The 26,822-nt window shown below is 39.3% G+C and overlaps 1 protein-coding gene across 14 annotated transcripts in view; it reads left to right on the forward strand.

The window, feature by feature from the left end:
* Positions 1-26,822, forward strand: part of BRSK2 (BR serine/threonine kinase 2) — a 520,033-nt gene that overhangs the window by 246,122 nt on the left and 247,089 nt on the right. For all 14 annotated transcript variants that reach the window (XM_042478053.1, XM_042478062.1, XM_042478000.1 and 11 more), the window contains exon 2: positions 23,766-23,860. In XM_042478053.1, coding sequence (XP_042333987.1) covers positions 23,766-23,860 — 95 coding nt within the window. The remainder of the gene's footprint in view (positions 1-23,765; positions 23,861-26,822) is intronic.

The raw sequence follows: 26,822 nt of genomic DNA on the forward strand, positions 1-26,822 counted from the left end.
CTATATAAATAATAATGTTTCTGCATATAAATATTATTTTCTCTGCAGAAAATGCTGTTTTCTGTTAAAAAACAAAAGCCATGTGTGAATTTTGCACAGAATAAGTCCCAAGCTGCATATAGTCTTTTCACAGCAGGAAGAAAATCACTAAAATTACTCATTGCTTCTTTCAAGAACAAAGTTAGCGAAGAATCACACCCCTGCACTCAAGTAGCATCAGCAAAATTACATGTGGCAAGCAGGAAGAAGATGTAAAAAAAGTACTCTACATTCTGGTTTAATTTTTCAAAGCCATTTAATGTAATTAATATCAATACATTGGTTCAGATCTGTACCCTGTGCACATGCCAAGACCATGCACATCAAGAAACAATAATAACATATTCTCAAATGACCTGGACAGGTGTCATATCCCCTTCCCAGTTAGTCATCTAATTGGTGTAGAAAACTGAACTGTTTTCACACTTTCGAAAAATGGCTTGATGAAGAGAAGGGCTTCCAGAGAGACTTAAAATTAGCGTTCTCTCTCTCTCCACCCTTCTTTAGAAATTAAGCACCACATACTGTAAGATGTTTTCCTACACTTTTCCCTTTATTTTTAAAAATTAAACATGCTTTCAGTTTCAATACAAATTATTTTTGTATTAATTTCCATCTTCTCTTATTAGTGGACCTTATGAGTGTTTTATATTTTATAAACTTATTGGACTGTGCAGTTTTTCTTATTTTCCAAAGCATAGCCAGTATGAAATAGAGATATAAAGCTATGATCATGTGTGCATTGGCGTGAATCAGTCTGCAGTATCCAGACCCCAGAGCTGCCCTGACCCTTCCCTGTTGCAAAGGCCCTCTGTTCTGATGCTGGGTGGCTGATCGTACACACATCCCACTGAGTGGACCAGTACATCCACTGCCACAACAGGTTGCTTTGCTCTGAGGTCAGAACAAGGCACAAGCATTCTATCACATGGCTGGGTGCCTTGTTCTGACCTAAGAATGAGCAACTGGCAGCAGCAGCTGATGTGCTGGGCAGCATAGCAGGACATGTTTGAAACAGCTGCCCAATGTCAGAAAGGAGGGCTTCAGATCTTTCAAGATACAGAGCATATGAGGACTTTTTCAAATCCACAGCAAGAGGGGTATACCCTGATTCTGGCGCTAAACAACCTGGCAGTCATTCAAGTCTGTTCACACCAGGACCAGGGTTAGAGCTGTATGTCACCCGGTCTCCCCGCTGAGAGGATAGGGGAGGCCATTTTATTTCATCTGTGCAGACAGGGCCTAGCACACAAGGATTGAATTGGTAAAGGTATGCGGATGTACACACTACCCACATTTCATATGCTGATGGAAACCATCAGATGAAGCAAATCAGGCAAATGTCATGAATAGTACAGGGAGTCACTTACACCAGATAGGGCACATGGCTGGAGTGAAAATAAGGGAAGAATTCCAGGTTCATTAAATGATGCTCCTCCTCATAGTTAGAAGAACCACTGGCAGCAAGGCTGTGAAAACATTTAAGAGCCTGGAGGACTCCTGCCAATCAAGGCAGACAAAGGGAGGCTATTTCTCTGTTGATTAGATATACCTTTTGTCTCAAAATTGTCATAACTGACTATTTGTGCCGTAACTAGATGTGATCTGTTTTACTTATGCAGTGCATTAAATGTACTTTTGGGGTTTTGGGGTGGGGAGAAGGCATACAATCTTAAGTTTTAAAAACTTAAAGAAGTATTTGTTTAAAAGGAAAGGCAGTTTTGTATATACAGTGCTTGCTTTTCTGTATCACAAACCTGTCACTGGCTAGTTTAAAGTCAATGTGCTAAAGATGACACCGCACACATCTGCAGTTGCTAGAGTTTCTCTTCTACAGCTGTTTTTACTCTTTTTGTTCACTAAATAGCTGTACCTATTGACTGAGAGAACTATGTTTTTAGGGAGTACAAAGGTGGCAGGATTTCTGTACAAAGAGTTTACAATCCATTGTTTCTGCTGTGTGGTGATGGCTCACTTATTTAAGGTGTGGATATGTTTCACAGAACTGACTTACAGTACAAACAAAAACAAACGGAAAAGTGTATGCAACAACTTGGAGGAGCACATTTCCAGAAACAGCTGGAATCTATGCGAAGGAACAAAATGAAAGCATTCTACCCACTTGCTAATGACATTTTCCTCCAGGCTCCAAATTTCCAGCACTTCAGAGAGTGAGACATTCACAGTCATTCACACCTAGGTCTTGTTATACAGTGGGCCCTTGGTATCTACTGGGGTTTGGTTCCAGGACCGCCATGGATACCCAAATTTATGGATGCTTAAGTCCCATTAGATACAATGGCATGGTAAAATGGTGTCTCTTATATAAAATGGTAACATCAAGGTTTTAGAAATTTTATATTTTTTGAGTATTTTCCATCTGTGGATAGTTGAATCTGTGGATAAAAAAATCTGTGGATATGGAGGGCTGACTGTCTTTGTTGTGTTCTCATCCCCTTAGTAACTTTGTTTGCCCTTTTCTTCGTCTGCCTACACTATTTGTAAATGCTCAGCTGAAGTTACAAACTATTGTGCTAGAAATTTGGAGAATGAAAAAAGTTTCACTTTGGAGGGACAGAATTTTTATTTTGGAGGACAATTCCCTCATCTCCTTCACCCCTGCAGCTTTCCCTTTGCCTGCCTTACTGGAAGCAGCTGCGTGTCTGGACTTCTGCCTAGGATCCAGTATAGCTGGACACTGAGGAGATGCCCCAAAAGCCTCTGCAACAAAGCAGGGAAGTTGTGGGACTGACTGACAATTCATACCCAGGAGCACTTTCATCATCCTTCCTTGGGCAGCAAAGAACTCTTGAAACTATCCCAAAGGCACTTCACACAAATTACATACGTCTTCTTGGTAGAAGACAGTCCCCCAGATAGCTGAGTTCTGTTGCTGTGGGAATGCTTGATGGGGAGAGGACTTCACAGATGCAGCAGCCTGACTTGCTGTACAATTGGCCAATCCCTTGGTGCTTGTGCAGTTGTGCCAGCGAACATCAGAAACACAGCTTTGCAATCATATTCATGCACATGTTGGCCTCAGCATTTTTCTACAAAACCCTTCTCTTTTTACTTTATTTTGTAGTGGTTCTGCTATGGAAGTTGTTATACTGCTTCTTTGCAAAGGGCAAGATTAAAATAATGAGGTTGGAGCAGGGCCTTTGTGTCCCCTAAAGGAGTATTGAGTTGACCTCTTTGCTTTCTTCTCTATGAAAGGAACATGATGAGCCAGAATCAACATGAGCTGGTAATTCTTGTTCTCCCCACTGCTGACAATTAGAAATGCCTCTAATGTGTGCTGTGACCCAAATGATTATTTCCACATTTTCTACATTAAAAACTATGTGCCGGAAACTTTTTTTGCCCTGCTGGTTTGTTAAAGTGATAATAGTCTAATTATTCTGACCTTTAGCCTTCTCCCTCTTCTTCTTTTCTTTTAGTAAGCCAGAGTTCAGGTTTTAAGTTGCTCCTCTCAGCTATGAAGCTATTTTGCCTTGGAGCCCAATGTGTAATAATATAATTTTTAACCTTTTGATGGGGGGGGGGAGTATTGCAGAGAATCCTATGATATGATATATGAAAGGGAGAATTATTTGTGTAGTTTAATAGGGTGAGCTGTAGCCTCACAGCGGTCTGGGTATTCAATGAAAAAAGTGACTTCTGTACCTGGAGGACTTGCCCATGCATGTAGCCATGTGTGCAGATGCACACACACACAAACACATATACCACTTCTGTTCATGGATAGAGGAGCGGGTTTGGGATTTGTCCAATATGGTGGTCAAGGAAACTATGTCTTGGGGCAAGATGACACCTAAATTACATGGAAAATGAGGCAAGTTGAAGTTGTGCTTAGGGAGACAAAAAGAGCTCAATTTCACAAGTTAGTCTAGAGGATGAGCCAGATGCAGGATAGAAAGAAGCAATGAAAAGGGCTGAAGACGGGAGTCAAGTAAAGACAACTTGCAGCAAAGTGGGAATTGACACTTGTACTGTAGACTCCATAGGCACTTTTTTGTTGCACTGTTTAGAGGCATGTTAAATGATAAGAGAAACATATTGTTGCATTTCACATGCATTGTATTTTATAGCAACAGGTTGTTTAGGGGAGAGGTGGCAAAGAGACATGGGGGAAGTTGGAAGGTGCCTTCATCATCCCAGTGGCACAGGCCTTTCCCATTACACAATTATAGCACTGTGATCATCTCACTTTACCTGTCATGGTTTCATCCTGTGGAATCCTAGGATCTGCAGTTTAAGGAAAGTGACTAAGACTTCTTCCACACTGCAGAAATAATTCAGTTTGATACCACTTTAACTGCCATGGCTCAATGCTATGGAAATGTGGGGATTGTAATTTTGTGAGGCATCAGACCTCTCTGACAGGGAAGGCTAAACATCTTACAAAACTACAAACCCCAGAATTCCATAGGATGGAGGCATGGCAGTTAAAGTGTGTCAAACTGGATTGTTTCTGCAGTGTGGATGCAACCTGAGTATTCTCAACAAAAGAGCTCTAGTGCCTCACCAAACTACAAGCCCCTGCTTTCCACAGGATGCAGCTATGGTAGTTAAAATGAGATTATTACAGTGCTACAATTGTGTAATTGGGAGGGGGGGTCCAGTGGCAGGGCTTCAGGGGGTAGTGTACCCAGCCCTTTCCCTCAGTGCCCATGCATCATCCTACTCATGACACAGCGGCAGCGAGGTGGAGGGAAACTCAGCCCTCTTCCCCAGTGCCACTACTGGACAACAGGATGGCAGTGAAGTGAAGCAAGGCTTGGTCCTCTCCCTCAGTGCCTCCATATCATGTTACTTATGATAGTAGTAAGGGTTGCAGGAGGAGGCCCAACCAGGTGTCACATCCCCAGCACCCTCCTAGTTATGCCACTGCCCAACAGCAGTCACCTAGGGATGGATGTTCCTGTTTGTTTTGCTTTGTGTATTATATCTTTTGAAGCACAAATTTGTTATGTTTTGTGTTTTCTTTTATTTGTGGTATCATGATTTTTCCTAATATATCTATATTTGTATATCATTTTCCTCACTGAACACATTTTTGCACAGAGGTTTTGACTCAACAATTATGTAAACAAAATTTAGAGAAATATAAAAATTGCCCAACACAGTAGTCATTGTTTCTTACATCTCTCCTACTTTAAATGCACAGACTAGGAGTGAAAATTGTGTGACCCTTTAGATGTTCTCAAAGAGACTCTAACCCACAATGGTAAAGAATGCTAGGAATTGCATTCCATCAACATGAGGAGGGGTTGCATTTTGCCCACCACTGGCTTATAAGAAACTTTCATACATTTTATATTAGTGAAGGACTTTGGACATAATGTAAGAACCTCATTTTGTGTTAGGCCACATTCTAAACTTCAGAGGTTGCCCTAAATGACTGCAAAATTTCAGGGAGCCTTCTAAACCCAAGGCAAAGATTACAATTTAATCTTTCGTGCCTCTGCTTAAGGGCTCAGGCACTTCTCTTACATTGCTCCACAGTTAATCCATCTCTCCATTGAAGTTAAATACCATCACTGTGCTAAATTCTGTGAGCCAGATCTGGAGACACCCCAGCTGAGTACTGCATCTTTTAAAACCCAGCGAAGTACTCAGAAATTTGGAATGCTGAGTTTAACCCAAGAACCTTTCTTGGACATTCTTGTATTTTATTCAGGTGCAGGTGCAGTGACTCTCAATGTCCTCCCTGCATGATTACTGACAACCAGCATCTCTGCAACTGGTAAAAATCCTGTTAGTGCTCTAACAGTGAGGATTAAGCAGGGTCAGGAAGGGACTGCAGGCTATATCAGCAGTGAACGAATTGGTGTTAAGTGCTGGGTTGTTTCTGAAAGGATTCAGCTGCTGTTCATGTCAAGTGTGTTGTGACCAAAACCACTAAGTGATTTCCAACTATATGGTGATGCATCTGTCTGTCCTCTAATTATCAGAATGATATGGTTCACATTGATTGGAAGGATACAACCTTCCTATGCTATTGGTATTATCTGCTTCCAAAGGGATATAGTTTTAGAAAGTCAGCTCTACTACTTTAGTTTCTACTCATTGCCTCCTTCAATAAGATCAGTTGTTCTGTGGGGTTTCACCATCACCACCGCCCCCCTTTAAACAAGTATTTCAGTAAAGTGACATTGTGATGAATAAGGTTAAAATAAATAGAATGGGGGATAACATTGCACATGACCAAGATACTGGAGACATTTCCAGTTTCAATAGGAAATCTGGACTGCAGGAGATTGGGGAGGTTTGGAACTCCCATTTCTACCATCTTTGTTCCCCAGCATGTGGTTGCTATGTACAACCTTAGTCACATGGGGAGTTCTACTCATGCTCAGACAGGGTGCCCCCTTCATGCCTCTGTTTGCCATAGAAAAGTGCAAAAAAGAAAGGGTGGGGCCAGCATGTTCATCGATTTTTAGAAGAACACTTGAATGCATATCCTTATGCCACCTTCATGGATTGAGATTGTATGAACCCAGCTCTAGTAACACAAGAGGTACTTTCTGTTACTGTTTTAGGAAGTGCTTTGTGTTTCTATTACACACAGCATTGTACTAGTAAAGGTATCTGTACTTGCGTGTACCTCTCCATGTGTAGAATACTGGAAAACCCACAAGGAGCTAAGTACAGCTGATCCTCCGTATCCACAGATTCTTTATCCATGAGTTCAGTCATTCATGACTTGAAAATACTTTTTTATAAAAATTCCACAAAACAGACCTTGAGTTTGCCATTTTATATAAGGGATACTATTTTACTGTGCCATTGTATGTCATGGGAGTTGAGCATCCACAGATTTTGGTATCCATGAAAAGTCCTGAAACTAAACCCCAGCACATTCCAAGGACATACTGTACTTCTTCTTCATGCTTATAAAGCAGAAAATAACACACAACTAATACAGAGCTGTGACCCAGTGTGATTTGAGTGTTGGACTATGAGTCTGGAGACCGGGGTTCAAATCCCCACTCGTCCACAAAAACCCACTGGGCAAGTCATATTCTCTCGGCCTGAGATGAAGGCTAAGGCAAAACTTTTTCTGAACAAATCCCACCAAGAAAATCCTCTTACAGGTTTGTCTTAGGGTCACTATAAATTAGAAACAACTGTGAAGCACACAACAATACAAAACTAAAAATTATGTTCCTTAACAGGAACAACTCTGTGGAGCACATTAAGAAATACATTTTTCTATGGTTCTGGAATATATGCAGACCTCAAACTGCATGTACTGTATATCATCTTTACAGAATGAGTATGTATTCATTTTTATTTATTTAGCCTCTCTTTAGAGCTACTTAAAGAAAATTTATATCATAATTGAAATTAATGAGGATTAGGCAGTGATTAATGTAGCTTGGTATTTGGATTCAATGTGTGACTTGCAGAGTCTGTCTTTAAGGGGGCCTGTCACCATGCAGTGTGGGTTCAGACCCCAAATTCTGGGAGAATCTTGACATTTTCTCTTCAAGACAAACCTTTTTGTTACAGCGCCCCAATTTAACCTGTGCTGGAGAGTACAGAAACTAATATATGATCAAGTTGTAAGGCATCTAAATAACAGCAACTAAAGCATAAATTAATTCAAAAGCACCATATCTTAAATGATGCCTCTCTGTTAATTTATGATTTAGCTGCTATTATTTAGATACCTTATAAGTTGATTATGTATCAGCATCTTCAGTGAGAGTCCTAACAGCCAGAATAGTTACAGTGCAGCTCTCCTAGATCTCTTTTGGGGTTCAAGATCCTCCTGCCACTGCCCCCAAACTGCATTTCAGAGAGCAACCAAAACTCTGTTTCCCCTGCAGGCCTGTGGAAGGTCCCATGGTTCAAAAATTGGCCCCAGAACTTAGTTGTTCACTGTGCCCTAAAGGATAAGGTCTGCAACCTGGAAGGCCAGTTAGATCTTAAGGTGGGTGGTATCTTGAAATAGGTCCTTTATTTCTTTAGCCCCCTCTCTTTGGAATGGTCTCATCAGGTTGGCCTGCCCAATCTCCATCTAATGTCCTTTTTGTTGTTGTTTCAATTCAAGTCATTTTCGACTTATGGTAACCCTAAGACAAACCTGTCATGGGATCTTCTTGGCAAGTTTTTTCAGAGGGGATTTGCCATTGCTATCTTATGAGGCTGAGAACATGTGACTTGCCCCAAGTCTTTTTTAGTACCAGATAAAATATGATGATTTTCATGGACCAATTTGATTTCCTTTTAAAAGCCATTTTCTCCCCAGTGTCGTGTGCCAAGTGCAGTGATGCAACTGTGAGACACGCTACCTGTTGAAAAGAGGGAGAGAAATTCATGTCACCCTTCATATCTTCTTTTCTCCCTATTTCATCTTAAATAAAAACCTGTACGCTGCAAAATAGAAATGTCCTTGTCCCATGGATATAGGGTAAAACAGTATCATACATTATTATGGTCCTACACAGAATCTGAAAATACTTAGTAAATAAACAAGAATGGTTAAGGAAATGGCCTGAATACTGTTATTAATCCCAACAAGAGTAGACATTCAATCAGTGGGGTGTATGTAAGTGTTGACTCACCACTCACCATTGATTTAATTATCTATTCTAGTTGGGATTACCAATATGGCTCAGGCCTATTAAGGGACATGATGTAAGCAGTTGGTGCAGTAATAAGAACTAATTTGTTGGCCTAAGCAAGGGGACATCCAGATATTCATTGACATGGGGGGGGGCTCGTTCCTCACCTCTGTCTTAAACATTTGTGGTGTATATAAGGTGTTGGCCTTTTGTTTGCTGTCAGTTGAAACCTCATCCAAAGCTTCTTTTATCATTTCTATCAATGCAGTTGCTAATTGTACTATCAGCTTTGCCTGTCATCTTGCTCATAATTTTTGCCCTGTCTTCTACATCTTCCAGTTAGCAAAGATCTCCAAGAATTGATTCACTTTTCACTATTGTGACACCTCCATTTGCATTTGTATTGAAATACCAGAGGAAGAGATATGAGCCATATGCTTCTTATGGAAAAATCTAAGGACCGACATGGTGCTGCCCATAGTGGTAATCCTGATCAAAGTGAGGTTAATGTAATAGAGGTATACCTCAGTTCACAAGTAAGTGTGCTCCTTAGTATTAGTTCTTTAACAGAAAATTTGGTTTCCGTGGTAGGAATAGCATGGAAAGAATAAAGATAGATTCCTGCACCTCAAAAAAAGAAGAGATGTTCAACATATTTCAGCAAACTTTTTATTTAAAGCAAACAATATGTGCATATGAAATCAAATAATCGGGTCAGGTAATTGGTGGCTAGCATTCTAGATTTATGTTCCTACTTTGTTGTTGTTGTTGTGGTGGTGGTGGTGGTTATACATGCTGGGAGTAGCTGATGAGGAAGACTTATTGGCTGTATTCTTTTCTTTCTGTTTTGCTTTTCACACATGCTCAGTTAGGGATTCTGGAGGTAGCTGCAATGTAGCTTGCATTACACACATAGCTACAGTGGATTTGGCTGGAGAATAATTTCACTCTTTCCCAGCTCCAGGTTAAGTCAGATTTTTAAATGGAAGAGAAAGCTTGGTTGGATATTCTGTGTCAAGAGGCCAAAAGGATGGACTTAGAAGTGGGTGAAGGAGGGGGGAGTAAATTTATAAGTAGAAAGTGAACAAGATTGAAACATCAACTAAAAGAAAAGACAAGGCATAATCTCTTCCTTGCTATCTCTCCCTCCCATGATGTTTCTTCTTTGCACTGCATCAGTCCTCCTCAGTAGATCACTGGACCAAGGCAGGCCAGCATGGCTCGTTAACCAGATGCTACCTAATTACGCTTGCATGTTTCAGCGATATACCTTACTAAGGGTAGACAGCCAGAGCTCCACTGTGTCTCCTATCACCTCTCTAGTACCTGAGAGGATGGATTAATGAGGCCTGAAAAAACGCCTCCACAGATGGACTTTGATTTTGCCATTCTTTAGTGACTGGAGGCAGACAGACAGGAGTGGGTCACGTAGCTTGGTTCAGATGCTACAGCTGGCCCAATCTGAATTAACAGTGGAATTTCCATACACTCCCCCAGATCTGTAAAGCAGGAGGAGGGATTTGCACTGTATCAGTGAAATAAGAAAATATTCTGCAATGTTTAGCTAATTTGTTTGATAAAAGAATAAATGACTCACCTAGCCTATTTGACATGCAGAGCAGATCATTTTTTAATACTCTCTCCTCTATACAATAAAATCATTTCCAGTAATAATTTTGAACATGAAGTAATCCATAAACAAAAATAAAAACTCCAGTTGGTCACAAAGGACCCATACAGACAGGCCAAAATAAAGCTGCTTTGGGTCACTTTGGAGGTATGCTGTTTAAATGATGCATGCATCCTAAGAGTCTGGAAGCCACGCCAGAGCTACACTCCAGTCAAAGTGACTTGAAGCAGCTTTATTTTGGCTTGTCTGTACGGGGCCATAAAATGATAGGAGTGAAATAGCTCAAGTCCTGTTTCTTCATATTTACAATCATTGTGCTATTATTATTTTGAATCTATTATTTTAATGCTTCCATTGTTATAATTTTTAAGTACTAGACTTTGCTGTTCTGAAAATGTTGCCACGCCTTCACTTTATATCTATGTTTTGATTATATAGGATTGAATGACAAACAGTGTTCTGTTCAGTCATGCCAGCCACATGACCCACGGAGTAGTCTTTGACAATGCAGGCTCTTCAGCTGAGTAACAGAGATGAGCATCACCCCCTACAGTTGGACATGACAACTTTGTCAAAGAGGAATGAGCCAGAGAGTAAAGAAGCTAAATATGCATCCTCCCACAAACTGGAAAAATAAAACACCACTAGCCCTCAAATGTCCCATCTTAGGCTCTCTTCTTTTCTCCCTCCCCCATCATTTCTAGCCTTCTATTCAATGGTTCCATGCCTTATTTTTCTTCCAGCAAGAGTCAATGATATTTCTGCTGTTTGGGCATGTTATGATGGTCCTATAGACACTGCTTCTGTCTTCTCAGACAACAGCAGCAGCAACAGTGGTGGCCCTCACTCATGTGCCAGTGCATGCTCCAGCAGGCCCCGCTCCTTTATTGATGAACTTTTCAGCCACACTTGAGAGCATGTGTGCAAGCATGCCTTCTATCATATGCAGACGTCTTCCCGATCTCAGTGTGGGAAGGAAACTGTTGGCTAAGTGGAGCACATGTGTGAATAGGAGAGGGACCGAGCCTGTTTCCTATTTTTGGATGATAGTAATAGAAGATGGTTTAGTAGAAAGAGGAAGACAACACTGTTGGAAAAAGTGAATGATGCCAATTACTGTTATGTCCATTACTTCATTTCCATGCCATTCTTCTCCCCCTCCCTCTTGTGTCCCAAAACTATGCCACGTGTGACCTCAGCAGGTATATTATTTAAAACTAATAAAGCAATAAGCAAGTGAGGGAAAGGGTAGATTGGAGGGGAAGGAGAGTGATGTGAATTTGTAGCTAGTACTGCACAATCTCAGTTTACATAAGGGAGTTGGGGGGTTACTTAAACTGGAGAGGGGATTGTAGGAGGATCATTTGTACTCCAAGTTGTGTCAGGACATGGCATTGCTCTGTGTGTCCTTGCGGACAATGCATCCTCTCAATTTCTGCACCTGGGGTTGATCACACCCATCCTACCCAAAATTGTACACCACTGGAAAGAATGAAGCTACAGCCTGATTTTGCTCTCTTCCCACAGACATCTAAAGATCTATCTATGACCATTACAGGGTTGGTAATTCCCAAACCTTTTGTACAGGAAGGGAAAACTGATTTAATAACTTAAACCCAACTGATAAGAAGTTTCAGGCTTTTGACAAATCCCAAGAGATTTTTTTTCTATTCCACTTCTTAAAGGTAAAAACAATTTGGCAATAACAGGATCATTTTTCCTGTGTTTTATCACTAATTAGGTACAGGTTGAACCTCCCTTATTTGGAATTTCAAAATCCAAAATATTCCAAAAACCAAAACCTTTTTAATGAGTGGCTAAGATAGTGATGCCTTTGTTTTCTGATGCTTGAATGTACACAAAATTATTTTAAAATATTGTATAAAATTACCTTCAGGGTGTGTTTAAGTTATATATGAAACATAAATGAATTTCGTGTTTAGACTTGGGTCCCATCACCCGGATATTTTATTATGTACATATATGCAAATGCCAGTCTTCCAAAATCTGAAGTACAAAACACTGCTGGTCCCAAGCATTTTGGATAAGGGATACTGTACTCAGCCTATAGTTAAACTTGAGTATACGTGGGTATGTGTGTCAGGATGGGGGTGTATATGTATGTATGTGTATATGTGTGTTTATTAGCACTATAGTATCTCCACATTAAAAAGTAAAACCAGTACTTCTCAGGTTCACATTTCTGCTCTGTTTAGTTCCCACAAAATCTTTCCAAAAGTACTGAGACATGAAAGATTATAAGAAAGATATGAAGGAGGAAATCAATAGAGTTGATCTCAGCTCTGTATATTTTGATCCTGCTGAGCTCAGAGAACAATCCTACTATCAACTCCATGATGTGAAGTGTGAAACCAGAGCTTCACAAGGTAAATCCAACTGCTGTAGTGTTTGGTTGCTTTCTGTGCTGGGAACCTAGAAGCTTAAAGAGGTGGCCCAGGTTAGTGTTTCTCAAATCGTTTTGCCTTGTGATGCCTTTCTCTCTTTTCTGGAGATGTTTGCAATCCTTGTGCCAAACTCTACTTCATTTACTTCCTCATGTCTGCTGCACAGCAAATTCCAATGATCTATAGGGAGTTCCCTACAAATACAAGGCAGCATGCTCCTTTCAAGCTCACTTACTCTTCTGTTTTCACTCTGTCAATCATAGCACACACTTGCTCTTAGAGAATATATGAATTCCTATGCCAATGTGTTGAAACTGATGGGCTCTACATGGTTAGGAGGGGCAATGGGAGAGTCTTATGGAAGTATATAGGTATGGGTTGGTACATGATGACATAAAATTCTTGTAAAACTCCCTGAAGCTAAAGGGAAGACGAGTTATCTGCTTCCTAGGAAGATATTTCCTATAGCTGACAGTCAAATTGTTATGTTCTGGCCATAATATCTCTCCTCCTCCCAAGGTAGAGTATCAGTAAAGTTCCAGGCCAATCATTGTGTGGGGCCTCCATGCTGCTACTGATGTCCTGCATCTTGCATTGTGGTGCTATCAAGAAAGAAGTACTCCTACCAGTTCTGACATGCCCACCCCAGTGCACACAGCCAGCTGTTCACATGTGCAAGGGGGCTTGTGATTATGGAACTGCTTTTATTTATTTATTTATTTAGGTATTTATACCCCGCCCTTCAGCCCTAATGGCTCTCAGAGCAGCTGTGTTTCCTTGTTTGTCAGGAAGGTGTGGGATATGGTTCTAGTTTCAGCTGCATGCAAGCAATACTGTGGGCCCTTGGTATCTACTGGGGCTTGGTTCCAGGACCCCTCAAGGTTACCAAAATCTGTGGATGCTCAAGTCCCATTATTTCCAATAGTGTAGTAAAATGGCGTCCCTTATATAAAATGACAAAATCAAGGGTTGCTATTCAGATTTTTTTTTAAATACATATTTTCAAGATGCAGATGGCTGAATCTGTGGATGCAGAATCTATGGATATGGCGGGCCAGCTATAAGACCATTTGTATTATCAGTTGGGTCATTCTATGAGACTGTTATAGTCCTGTTCAGATAAATGGGTCAAATTGCTCTTGCCTAGTAGAAAAATCACAAATCTAGTTGTAGTTAATTTTTCTGTGATGGTGAATGAGTGTCCCTTCTTTCCAGAAGGAACTTTTTTGGGTTTTTTTTACTGAAGAGCACTCGATCCTTATAGCTCTGTTCATCTTATTTATTTAATGAAGTAAGCCAGAGTGTGGATACTGACATCCTAGCAGAATTCCAGCAAAACTCCCAAACTGCCTTAGATGCAACTGTAATTACAGTTCATTCAGCTGAAGAGCAGTTACTTCTAGTATTCTCAATAATAGGTACCCAGTACTGTGTCAGCATGAGCTAGTAGTTAAAATTACTTCATTAAAGGGAGGATTAGTTAGAAACTAACAACTTAGATTTTTGCTATCATTTGGTAACAGTCTTATAGACAGTAATTAAGCAAGAAAACATGGATTCAATGAAAGGACAAAAGTAGTTAAAATAATTCTGGTTTCTGTAAACAAGTTCCTTCATCTCATGTTTAAGGTAAATTAGGAAAGAAAGTATGAGGAAATTTATTCCAAAGAGAGCTTAATATATGGTAAATTGTCTGAACCAAAGCATACTGTTCAATTGTATTTTATTTATTTATATTCTGCCTTTCTCCCAAATGAGACTCAAAGGGTTTCAAATAGTACTGTTGATACAGAATATTTATTCCCCAAATTATATCCCACAGATAATATTGGAAGTAAGAACCTTTAGCTTTTATAGTGATTTTCATCATTTTTTTGTAAAGTTCTTTAAACGGATTAATCAATTAATCCTTGTAGAATCCCTCTGAGGCAGGTATGTAAATATTATTATCCTTATTTTACAGCATGAGAGATTTAAAGACACTAAGTACTGAAAGTCTGCTCCCTGATCCTAAACAGACTGAAGAAAAGGCTATGCAGGGACCCCTTGGTCTCTCTCACAAATCAATCAATGGTTATATCAATCCCTGAAGATTTAACAGCCAAACCCCGAAAGACGATCCAGACCACTCTAGAAGTGACTTCTCAAGCAGTATCACTGACAAGAGACCTGTATAATCCTAACTGGAATGGCTGTATCCAGTTAGATGATCAAATTACATCGTCAATTGTGCCTGATCCTTTCCAGTGACTGCCAGAGGGTGCTCCTAAGAGTTCCCCAAGTTTTACGCTACTTTCATGGAATATTGCGGGTTGGGGAAGGAAAATTGGGGATGTTGATTTTATTGATTATATCAATAAGTTTGACATTGTTTGTTTACAGGAGACATGGAGTCCTTATGACATTTACCTACATGGGTATACAACTTTTTGTGTCCCGGCAGTAAGAACTGGTATAAGGGGCCGATATAAGGGAGGATTAGCTATTATGATAAAAATAATTAGTGGCCTTAAGCATGTAATATTAACCCCTTGTGAGGAAATTGCTCAAGCAATTCTTCTCCAATTTGAGTCGGTTAAAGTATTATTAGTTAACATTTATATACCAGCAACTAACAAAAATTTAACAAGTTCAATTTATTGGGACCACCTATCTAATTATATTGATGAGTTTACTAACAAACCTGATCCTATAGGGTGCTTATTGATGGGGGACTTTAATGCTAGAATTGGCCCCTCTAATGACTATCTTTGTGAGCAGTGTATGCTCGATGTTAATATACCTCCCTTTCCACTGAATCTCCCCCGAGTTGGTTTGGATTCAGTTACTAACAAGAATGGGATATTGATGGCAAATTTCTGTATTACCCATAATTTACTTATTCTAAATGGCTCGGAGTATTTTCCAAACACAAATGGTTTCACTTTTATGGCTGCAGGAGGGAGAAGCTCTATTGACTATGTTTTATCCAGTCCAGTCCTGATGAATCTGATTACAGCTTTTGAGGTCTGCCATAGAATAGAAAGTGATCATATGCCACTAGTAGTCTCTATGGTATTACCCAAATTAGCTACTCCATCTTCCATAAATCCTGAGACATTTGTTAATTACGAAAGATTAAAACGAATTCATTGGAACTCTAGAACAATAGAGGCAGTCAGTGAAATCTTTAAAGAAGCCTGTGCCTTAACGGTAATAAATGACCTAGCTAATAGTACTACAATAGAAAATGCACTGGTAAATTATGGGAAAATAATATCTATTGTGAGTAATAAAACAGCTACTTATATAAATCCAACTAGAGGGAGGAATTCGTGGTTTGATAAAAGTTGTCTTATAGAGAAAAAGAACCTTAGACAAATTTTCCAACTTGCTTTAAATAGCCCTGAGGAAAATTTCAGACCTTACCTAAAGGCCCGGGTAGAATTCTATAAGTATATCGAAGATAAAAAGAAAGCTTTTTATCAGCAAAATTGGGCCGATCTAGATAGAGATCTGAATTCAAATGATACCAAAACATTCTGGATAGCAGTAAGGAGGCACTTGAATAATAACCTAAAATTATCTAGTCCTGGCATTCAGCCCCAAATATGGGTATCGTATTTTACTAATAAGATGCAAACTAAATCAATTGATAATATTGTCGTGATTGCAAACCCCTCTATTATTTGGAGTCCTGTTTCACCAGATGAAGTATATCAACTAATTCTTAAACTAAAATCTGCTAAATCGCCGGGTTATGATACTATTACGGCAGAGGTTTTGAAACATTGTCCAGAATTATGGTCCAAAGCTTTGGCAAATTTATTCACCCTGGTAAACAACACGGGGGTGATTCCAACAAGCTGGAAGGATTCAATAATTATTCCTATCTTTAAAAAAGGCGATAAGCATGAGCCAGCAAATTATCGCCCGATAAGCTTGCTTTCTATTGTAGGTAAACTATATGACAGCTATTTGGCAATGAAACTGCAAAGCTGGATGACTACTCAAGCCATCCTGGGACCTGAACAAGCGGGCTTTAGAGGTCACATGTCTACCACTGATCATATTACAGTTATTTCATTTTTAATTAATAAATATATTTCCCGTCCTAAAGGGAAATTATATGCTGCGTTTATTGATCTAAAAGCGGCATTTGATCTTATTCATCGACCTACACTTTGGAGTAAATTGGATAGTTTAAGTATAGATTCAAGACTCTTGTTTTTGTTGAGCCAAATCCATACCAACAATCGCTGTAGGGTAAAATTTACTGAAAGTGGTCATTTAACTGACCCAATCTATTCAGGAATTGGTGTAAGGCAAGGCTGTGTCCTAGCTCCTCATTTATTTAATTTATTTGTAGCAGATCTTCCAAATTTCATGTCATCGGTTGACACCCATCCTCCTATGTTAGGAAATCGCCCACTTTTAGTGTTACAATATGCTGATGACACTGTATTATTGTCGCGGACTCAGGTGGGCTTAAAGAGAGCCCTGAATAGATTTAGTGAATATTGTGTTAAGTTTCACCTACAGATTAATGTTAACAAATCAAAGGTCTTGGTATTTTCAAAAAGATTCACTCCAAGGAAATGGAAGATGAATAATCAATCTATAGAACAGGTAAAAATGTATACATATTTGGGAGTTCTATTCCATTACAACGGTCTTTGGGTAAAGCAGAGAGAAAAGGTTATACATTCTGGGAAAAGAGAGTTGGCAATGTTGCAATCCTTTTACTATAAGAAGGGAAATCAAGATGTCCTTGCAGCCTTGAAAATCTATAAAACCAAAATTAGACCTCAAATATTATATAGTACATCTGTATGGGTAACAGCTTTCAACAAAGAGGTTGAAAATTTACAATCTCGGTTTTGCAGAAAATTGTTATCTATTCCGCCATGCGTTCATTATTTAACGCTATATGACGAGCTTGGTTTGGTTACACTTGAGACCACTGCCTGGTTGATGGCATATAAATATTGGCTTAAAATTCATTATAGACCAAATAGATCTAGTTTAATTTGGTTTCTCTTATCTGATAATTATTATACTAATTGGTCAAAAGCCTTTGAAGACAATCTAAAATTAAAGGGTTTAAATCTGGACTCTTTACTCCTTTTGACGGAGCACGAGTGCTTCAAGACAATTAAGGATTGTTTTCTGAGTTGGGAACATAAGGAAATTTATTCTACCTCTCCCAGAGTATGCTCCCCTTTTGTATTTGGCATTCCCCCCTGTTGTGGTGAGATACCAAAATATTTTCAATCGTTGTCCCTTCAGGCTGCGAGGAAAGCCTTCCTTTTTGCAAGGCTGAACATCCATCCGTCATGTGTTACTAAGGGGAGATATATGAAAATTCCTTTTGTTAATCGTCTTTGTATATGTGAGGCAGTTCCAGATACCCTCCAACATATTGTTTTTCTTTGCCCATTATATCAAAAACCGAGAAAGAATTTGATAAAGAAACTAATGGAAATGAACTACTGTGTAATGGATATAACTTTAGTGCATTTATTGGAGGATTGCAATGAGCAGATTACACGAGTGATGGCAAATTTTCTAATGGAGGCAACAAAAATCTGGTATAAATTGAACAACTGTAGTCCATAGAATTACATGTTACACGGACGGAATTTTAAAGTATTTATGTTAATGATTTTAGTTTAAAATTTTAACTTGTATGATGTTTTTTTTATTTGAGATGCCTAATAAAGGTTATGGTATGGTATGGTATGCTCCTTGTTAGCAGAAATCTGGAGTGACTCTATTTTCAGAAATTGTTCCCTGTAGTGATTGGAGGCTTATTTCAGCCATCTGTGACTTGTGCTACTACTTGAAAGCCCTGCATTTACTGCTTGCTAACACAGTACACTAACCCCTAGGCTTCTCCTCACCAAAATGTAAAGGAGTTTTCTAAGATTGTCAATTAAGTACCACCTGGCTATCAAGCGATTTTCAAGGAACAAGATAGCTGGTTGTTCAAGTTCAGTTTTTTAAAAATGAAACACCATTTGGGCCACATGGAGGTGGAATTACTGGGCGGCAGTACAAGAAGATAAAAGGACAAATGTATGCTACTCCTTGAAAGCTTGGGTGATGTATTTTGTACATTTTAATAGGCCCAATAAAGGTACCACTGTTTTGTGAGTTTTGTTCTATGGATTTCCCTAGTACTAGTGAAAATCTAATTTTCAACAGAGCAAAAGGACTAATGTGAAAAGTTGTTTGGGTGCATTTCGGAGAATGTTAGGCGAATAGTTAGATTTCATTGGGTGTATTAATTTTATGTTGCCTTGGCTTATTTTCCTCATTAGCATTCTGGCAAGGGGAAGAGAAGCCTGGAAGGGGACATGATAGGTATCTTTAAATATCTTAAGGGATGTCGTGTAGAAGATGGAACGAACCTGTGTTCTGCTCCTGCAGAGACTAAAACACAAACCAGTGGTTTCAGATTCAAAGAAAAGAGATTCCACCAAAACATTATGGAGAACTTTTTTTGTTTTTGTTTTTACTGTAAGTGCAATCTGAGTGGAATAGATTGCTGGGGAAGGAGTCTTTGGAGGTCTTTAAACAGAGGTTGGATAGGCCTCTTTCAGGGGTGATTCAGTTGTATACCCTCCCCTCCCCCCTCCCCTCGATGGAAGCAGGTTGGACTAGCTATTCCTTGTGAACTCTTCCAGTTCTGTGTTTCTTGTTCTGTGAGGTATTTAGGGACTGAATACCATTAGAAAGCACACTTACTTGGCAGTAAACTTCGACAGCAAATTTATAGAAAAACCAAGCTGTTAATCTCCTGTGTATGAACTCCATCCAAATACTGTAGTGGGTTATAACTCTTTAAAGATCTCTGTACAGGAGAATTTATGCCCTCTGTAGAATTTTATCAGCGAGGCATCAGAATATGCAGCACACAAAACGTGTTCCTGGTATTCTCCGTCTCATGTCAGTCTTTTCTTTCTATCATCTTGGGGGTTTTCTGCTTTCTTTTGCTAGAAAAGAACAGTGAGCTTTCATCAGTTTTCAGTTTGTGGCTTTTAATTAAAAATGAAAAGCCGATGTTCGTTCCCCTCCCCGTGCCCCCCTTTTCTTCCCTGACCTGAAATTATAGGGTGCCGCTCATAGTGATGCTCTATGCTTGAGATCAAAGGAGACTCATTGAATAGTCTAATGTCAATATAACAGAATCTGTGCCAGTCTGTCTCCCAGCCACTGGATATCCATGCAGCAGTGCGCCCGGCTATGTGGAGCAATGGAATGAAAAACAACATATAAACACAGGAGATATAGCTGCAGTCTCATAGTTTTGGAAAGGTTGTATAATAGCCTACACTTACTTTATTTTTTATTATATTTCTGCAATAACTGAGGCTTTTATAATGCTATTCATTTGTAAATCAGAAAAATCCATCTCTTGTGCAGCTACCTAAGTTAACAATGGCCTGATACAGACAGTCCAAAATAAAGCTACTTTGAGTCATTTTGGAGGTATGCTGTTTAAATGATACATGTGTCCTAAGAGTCCAGAAGCCGCACCAAAGCCACGCTCCAGTCCTAAGGACTGGAGTGCAGCTTTGGTGCAGCTTCCAGACTCTTAGGACGCATGCATCATTGAAACACCATACCTCCAAAATGACCTGAAGCAGCTTTATTTTGGCCTGTCTGTATAGGGCCAATGCAATAGAAATAGCGGTTGGTAGATAACTAATTCGGAGCTGCAGCACACACTTGCTAACAGCATCTCCATTTTGTCACATTGAGACCCAGTCATACAACATATTTCTCTTTTGGAAGATTATGCCCATGTGAATTGCTATAGAAGCTGGAATAGAGCCTCTGTGAAACCAGAGCTTTCTTTCATGTCGACATCGTCTTCACCATGCAAAATGCAAATCCAGTCAAGGAAAAATATGTTGCATGGGTACTAGAGTGTGCAAAAAATACTTTTCGAAACTACAACTCCAAGAATGCCTTAAGGGGATCCTGAAAATTAAAGTCCAAGGATTAACTTTTACAACCTGAATGGTGGGACCTTAAGAAGCAAGCACCTTGCTCTGCCTACAAAGAACAGACTGGTGACAAAGCATATTAGAATTGCCCTTATGATTTCCCCAAATTTGCTTGTACTTTATGATTTATGTGATTTGTACTCATTTTGTGTGTTATGGGCAGTAACTGAAATAACATGAAAAGTGCTTCATCTGAAGAAAGTATGTGAAAGACATTGTACTCATTTGTTAATTTTCTTACAAAATGGAAGCTCCCTGTTTTTATATTGGCTTTGAGAAGCTGAAAATGGCAAACAACTTTCATGAGGCTCATAATAAATGAATTGAGATTTTCTTTCTGGATGGGATTGAATCGTGACAAAGGTTAGCTGGAAGACTAGAGTATAATCCCAACAAGTGGATATTGTCCCCTTTCATGCTGGCAACTGGGTCAGTTGAATAAATTGACTTAATAGAAATGTCCACCTGTTGCTGGTTTCCTGCAAGAACATTAAGCAGCCATCTTTCGTTCACAAATGCTACAATTATTAGGGGCACAATAATGAAGTGCCACAGGGGCAGTTGAAGAGAGTGTCATGCCATGGGGGGAGGGCTGGAGAGGAGAGAAAATCTAAAGAGGAAGAGCATATTTAAGGAGATGGTATGGAGCTGATTGTTTTGTATGTGTGTTTTTCCTAAAAATGTTCTATCATTCTAAAGCATCAAGAATATTCTATTATTTATCAAATTGTTACAGTTCATCTTGGTACTGATGTGTACTGGTGTGCAGTGCACTGTTCAAACTGATGAATGCTGACAAAAATTGGGTGGAAAATGACAGGAGTACAGCAGTTTACCACTGTGACTACACTGAATGATGTCTCCAACCATCTTTGGTAGTGGATGTTGTTGGAGAGATTTGAAATCATTTCAGATATTTAAGAGTCTCACATCACTAGTTTAATCAATTAAAATGCGTTGTGTGGTATCAGAAAATGGTCTATCAGTTTCTATATTTATTCAGTGAGGTCAGTTCCAAGAGGTTTTTACCCAGAATGATGTGGTGTAAAGAGCCTACATCTGTGTGTCATGACCCCAGTCCAGTGGTGGCATGGTGACAGAAGGTGGGGAGGACCAGTTGTCATGGCTACAGAGGCATTGGGTCCAGCCCCACCATAATCCAGAGATAGCCAAGTCTGAGATACCCACATCCTTGAACAAGAACAATCAAATACTGAAGCTCTTTAGCCCAGTTCTATCAAGGGCCAGCATTCTCACCACTGAACAATTTACATTCTATTTACAGATATGGCATATCCAGCATAAACATGAAAAATCAATAAAGTGCTTCGACTCCAGGCCAGAGGGCTATTCTTAAAGGTTTTGCATAGTGGAGGTGGGAGAAACTGAGAAGTATAGTTAGCATTAACAGGCTCAGAAAATTACTACATGCAGCTTTTAAGGTGTGATTAGACCCAGAAAAAAGTGGCTTGGGTGATAGTTATTGCATGACGCCTCAGACCTGTAGCTGCTGTTTCTCCCAAGGATGCTTAGGGCATCCCTTTTCAATGACAGGAGAAACCCATCAATGAGCTCAGGATGCCTTAGGTGTGCTGTTTTTCTTTAGAGAAGTGGACTAGAGCTTTCTACTAAGAATTTTAAGCATCTCACCAAACTATAAAGCCTGGAATTCCTTTAGATGTCATCATTATTAAATGTATGTAACTGAGGTGCAGATATGCTTCTATTTATTCACCAGCCTCTCAAAGTGGTCAGGGATAGGATTTTTCCCAGTTTAGGGCAGCTCAAGACTAGCTGGTTCTGCTTTGATTACTCAGGTCCAAAGTAAACTATTGTCTGCACTGCAGTAGCTAAGTTGAACTAAGGATAATAGCAGTCATACAGTTTCCTTCTCTTTTGAGTATTTTTGTCTGATTCATGAAAGCACTCTTTTTGCAATGTGAACACTCAGACACATAGACAGAGTGATGCTCCCTGAATCCAAAGTGCTTTTCAGTAATTGCCTTGGACACCTGCCTGTCCAAGATAACACCACCTCATGATCCAGGGACCTCTTATATCTTTTCAAGACAAACATTTGGGGAGACAGGAGAGATGTAACTTTTATAGATGTTTTTAAAAAAAGAGCCTTAGAAAAGATGTCCATCTTGATTTGTGAGCAACCAGGTTTAAATTCAGATTCTGTGATTTGAGGGAACAGCAATCCAATTCAGCACGTCAGGAAGAAAAGTAGTAGTATAGATTAGTGCTTTATAACCTTAAATACCTTCTCCATATCCTATTCTCTGAAGAATGTTGTGGTGCCTCATAGATCTTTTGGAACCATCCATGAGCTGTTGGGAGAGGGGCTTCAGAGTTTCAACTCTGGAAGTCAAGACAGTGCTTGATTCCAGAAGTTATGAATGATGGCAATAGTTATTTAGCTTTGCTGAGTAATGAGAGTCCTTCAAAACTGAGATAAAAGAGCACTTGCATGTTAAAAAGTGATCTTCCTCCTACATTTAAATCAAGTCAGGCACTTAGTGTCCAACCAAAGGTAAATGCACAGGCATCATGCAGATGATATGGAGTATGAACTATTGCTAACAAGAGGAGCTAACAATAAGATAAGTCTGATCTGTCATCCACACAGTATGCTGTGAGTTGCTATAGACAGAGGTCAGAATTTTGCTTTTCAGTGGAATGTCACATTGAATTTAGTGGGGACTTATTTTCCAAATGAAGATGCATGTGATCTTTTGGAAACCACTTCAGACTTTTAACATAATTATCTGCTGTAATCTTTCAAGATAGGTAAAGCAAATCCAAATAAATCCAAACAATTTAAACAATATAATCTTATATATGATCTGGTGGATCAGGGGGACATGGAAAGAAAACAAAACGATTTAGCTGACAGCTACATAAGCAGTGAAAAATGCTAAGGATAATGTTTACACACTTCTGTTGCTGCATGACCTGTTTGAAATGTGTTCATTATTTACATCTGTGAAAAGAGAGGACCAGCAAAACTAAATGTACATGTAAATAACTGGGAAGGTTGAATATGAAGCTAATAGTGGGAAACATGCTTCTAACCAATTCTTTTTTTTTCTCTCTCTCTCTCTCTCTTTTAATGCAGGGCTTGTGAAGTTGGGGGTTCACTGTGTAACATGTCAAAAGGTCGCTATAAAAATTGTCAACAGAGAGAAGCTCAGTGAGTCGGTGCTAATGAAGGTAATTTTCTAATGGGAGATTGGTGGGGAGGGAGAAAAGAGTTCTTGGCACAGTGTCTTCTCTTCCATGCAAAATTAATATCTTTAATTATGTTTAACAAACATCCCTGTCACTGTTAGAATTATGCCTTGCATAATAATAATACTAATAATTCAGGAGTGGGGGTGGGGCAACCAGAATTAAAGAGGAGGGTGTGTGTATACGTTTTAATTAAGAGCAAAAAATAACTTCCAGTTTGGCAGAGTAATTGGGCACAGAAGAGCTGATGTCTAAGCTGGGCTGATCGAAGTTGCACTTGCAGAAATGGGGTTTTTCTGACTGCTTTGTTCTGAAAGATGTGGGTTTCTTTGCTTAGTCTGTGATTATGTACAGAATGCCTGTAGTTGGAACTTTCTTCACTGCAGGTAGCTGAGTCTTCTGGGTTTCCCCTCATTTGAGGGATGCTCTGAAAGTTGATTTTGGGTCATGAGAGATATTAACATTATGCAAAACTGAAACCTGGCTCCATGAAGTTGAAAGGCAATTTCTACCTATGCTGGTATCATATAGTAGAAATGTGTGGGGTAGAAACTGAATTAAATAAATATTAATGAATTTTTCTTTGGGATCCCATTAGTCTGCTTTTACCAGATGTTGTTGTTTGTGTTTTGCAGGAGTGGAGTGAGAGGGACAATATATATATCCCTAATAAAACCATCTCAGAAAGGCAGGATGGTCTATAAAAAACATTTTCCGCATACATTTAATAAGTTTCTTTTTTTCTTTATACTTTCATAAATATATAGTAACCACCTAGTAAAGTACAATTAAGGGAAGGAGAATATGGGAGAGTTCTGTGCAGCTTAAGGGGAAATCTGGTTGACTTTTCTGTAAGGATTTCCTTGCCCAGTTCAGTATTTTTCCTGTTACAGTAGTGGAAGCATCATTTATCCATGGATAAATGAAATAATGCTGATGTTAAGAAGATTTGAGTGCAATCTGTTGGAGTGATTGAAAATGAGCACTGCTTGATCAATAGCAATGACTACTATATTCTCATATACTTTAAAATATTTTAAATTATGGGGCGGGGAAAGAAGTATATTTTTATCTCCTTCCCTTTCATTGTTTATAGAATATTATATAAATCTTGTCAAAATGCTCAAGCAAAAGCTACTTTTATTAAGAAATCAGTGATTTCATATGTTATTTTTTTTTAAAAAAAATATTAGCATGAAACTTGAAATGTTGTGAACTTTTACACCTTTCAGGTTGACCACAAAGTGAGAAACTTGGAGTGGTGGTTTTCAAATAAACCAGAAGACAAATTGAAAAGACAATGAGTTTAGGTTTGATAGTGACATTTCATTATATCAATATAATCTCAGTCGAAATATGACATTTCATCTCATTCATATAAACACATATGTGATTTGGCCCACAGCCTTGTGTTTTAACTACAGTCCTTCGAAGTATTTCTGAAGTTACAAGTGTACTGTCTGTCAGAAACTATGCAGAGAGATCTTGTGGTTAGTACCACAGTCTCATGAGGATACTCTTGACTAGTTTATCACAACTCTTTAAAGTTCCCAGCCTGCACAGGCCACTTTCCAAAACTACACCATTCATAGGGTCATCCAGCCACCCTGGCTTTAGGCAACAATTTTCCTCCTGCCTTTGTCTCTCACATAGATAAAGCTGAACTTGTCAACTCATCACCATACCCACCAACTTTATGAGTATTCAAATAAGGGTCCTTCCCAGGCACCAGTTCACTCCATGCATCTGAGGAAGCAGACTAAATCTAAGAAAACCTATTATACAACTTCTTTTGCTCAGTTAGTCTCAAAGGTGCTATATACTGATATTCTAGACTAATGCGGTTATGTCTCTGAATATCTGCCAGAAAGAGTGTGTACACACACATATGCGCCTTCAGGTTGCCTGTCAATTTATGGCAATGCCCTGAATTTCATGGGGTTTTGTTAGGCAAGGTATACTCAGAAGTAGTTTTGCCACTTCTTTCCTCTGAAATAGCAAACAGCACATGGTACTCATTGTCCGTTTTCCATTCGAGTCATAACCAAGGCTGACCCTGATAGCTTCCATGATCACATGGGCCTTTAGTGTATTTAGGTCCTCTGCCATTCAAAACAGTTGAGGCAAGTCCTCAAGACCAAAAGCCTTATCACACAGGAAAACAAAGCCAGAACAGAGCTGGAAAGTTGCAGCTTTCTCCGTGCCTTATCACATGATGTCATATCGTATCAGTTGTCTTCCCATGGGAGATAGTTGTAAAAGCACATTTTTTTCTAGCTGGAAAAATCTATTCAACAAAAGGTATGTATTTACAACGGTCAACTATGGGAAGACAACTGAACTGCTACAATGTCATGCAATAAGACACAGAGAAAGGCCCTACTCTCTGGCTCCATTTCCACTGTGTTTTCTTGTGCCATAAGGATCCAAGACTTTTCTCCCTCCTGCATGTGATGGCCTTTGGCAGTGCTTAACTCTTTTCCCCTCTTTTTCATCTAGCCTCTCTCTAGAGTGCATGTGTGAGCGTGTGTGTGCATACAGCCAAAGCTTCTTCTTTTTTTAAAAAAAATGTATATTGAGGGAACTAGCTTTTCCCCCCTCAGCAGCTGCTCTTCATTTGAGCTGTGCAGAATTGAGAGGCATTTGGTAAAGTGCTTTCTAATCATAATGTAATACTATCAATATTTCTGGAGAGAATAATTCAGAATTGAAGCAGCTGGTCTCAATTAACAGAACTGCTGCTGTGGAGATGATACACGGGCAAGCTTGGTGGAGAATGAAACTGCAATAAATGTGTCATTTGAGCCTGCATCACCCTATCTAAGGGACTGGATTGTGGGTGGATTGGTAAGTGTAGGCATAAGGGTTATTCTCCATTTGGGTTTCCTAGATTTAAATTCAGCACATTTTTTGCACACTTTTAAGATTCTGAATGTTATTTTTA

This window comes from Sceloporus undulatus, chromosome 1 (assembly GCF_019175285.1).
Source record: "Sceloporus undulatus isolate JIND9_A2432 ecotype Alabama chromosome 1, SceUnd_v1.1, whole genome shotgun sequence".
Lineage (NCBI taxonomy): Eukaryota > Metazoa > Chordata > Lepidosauria > Squamata > Phrynosomatidae > Sceloporus > Sceloporus undulatus.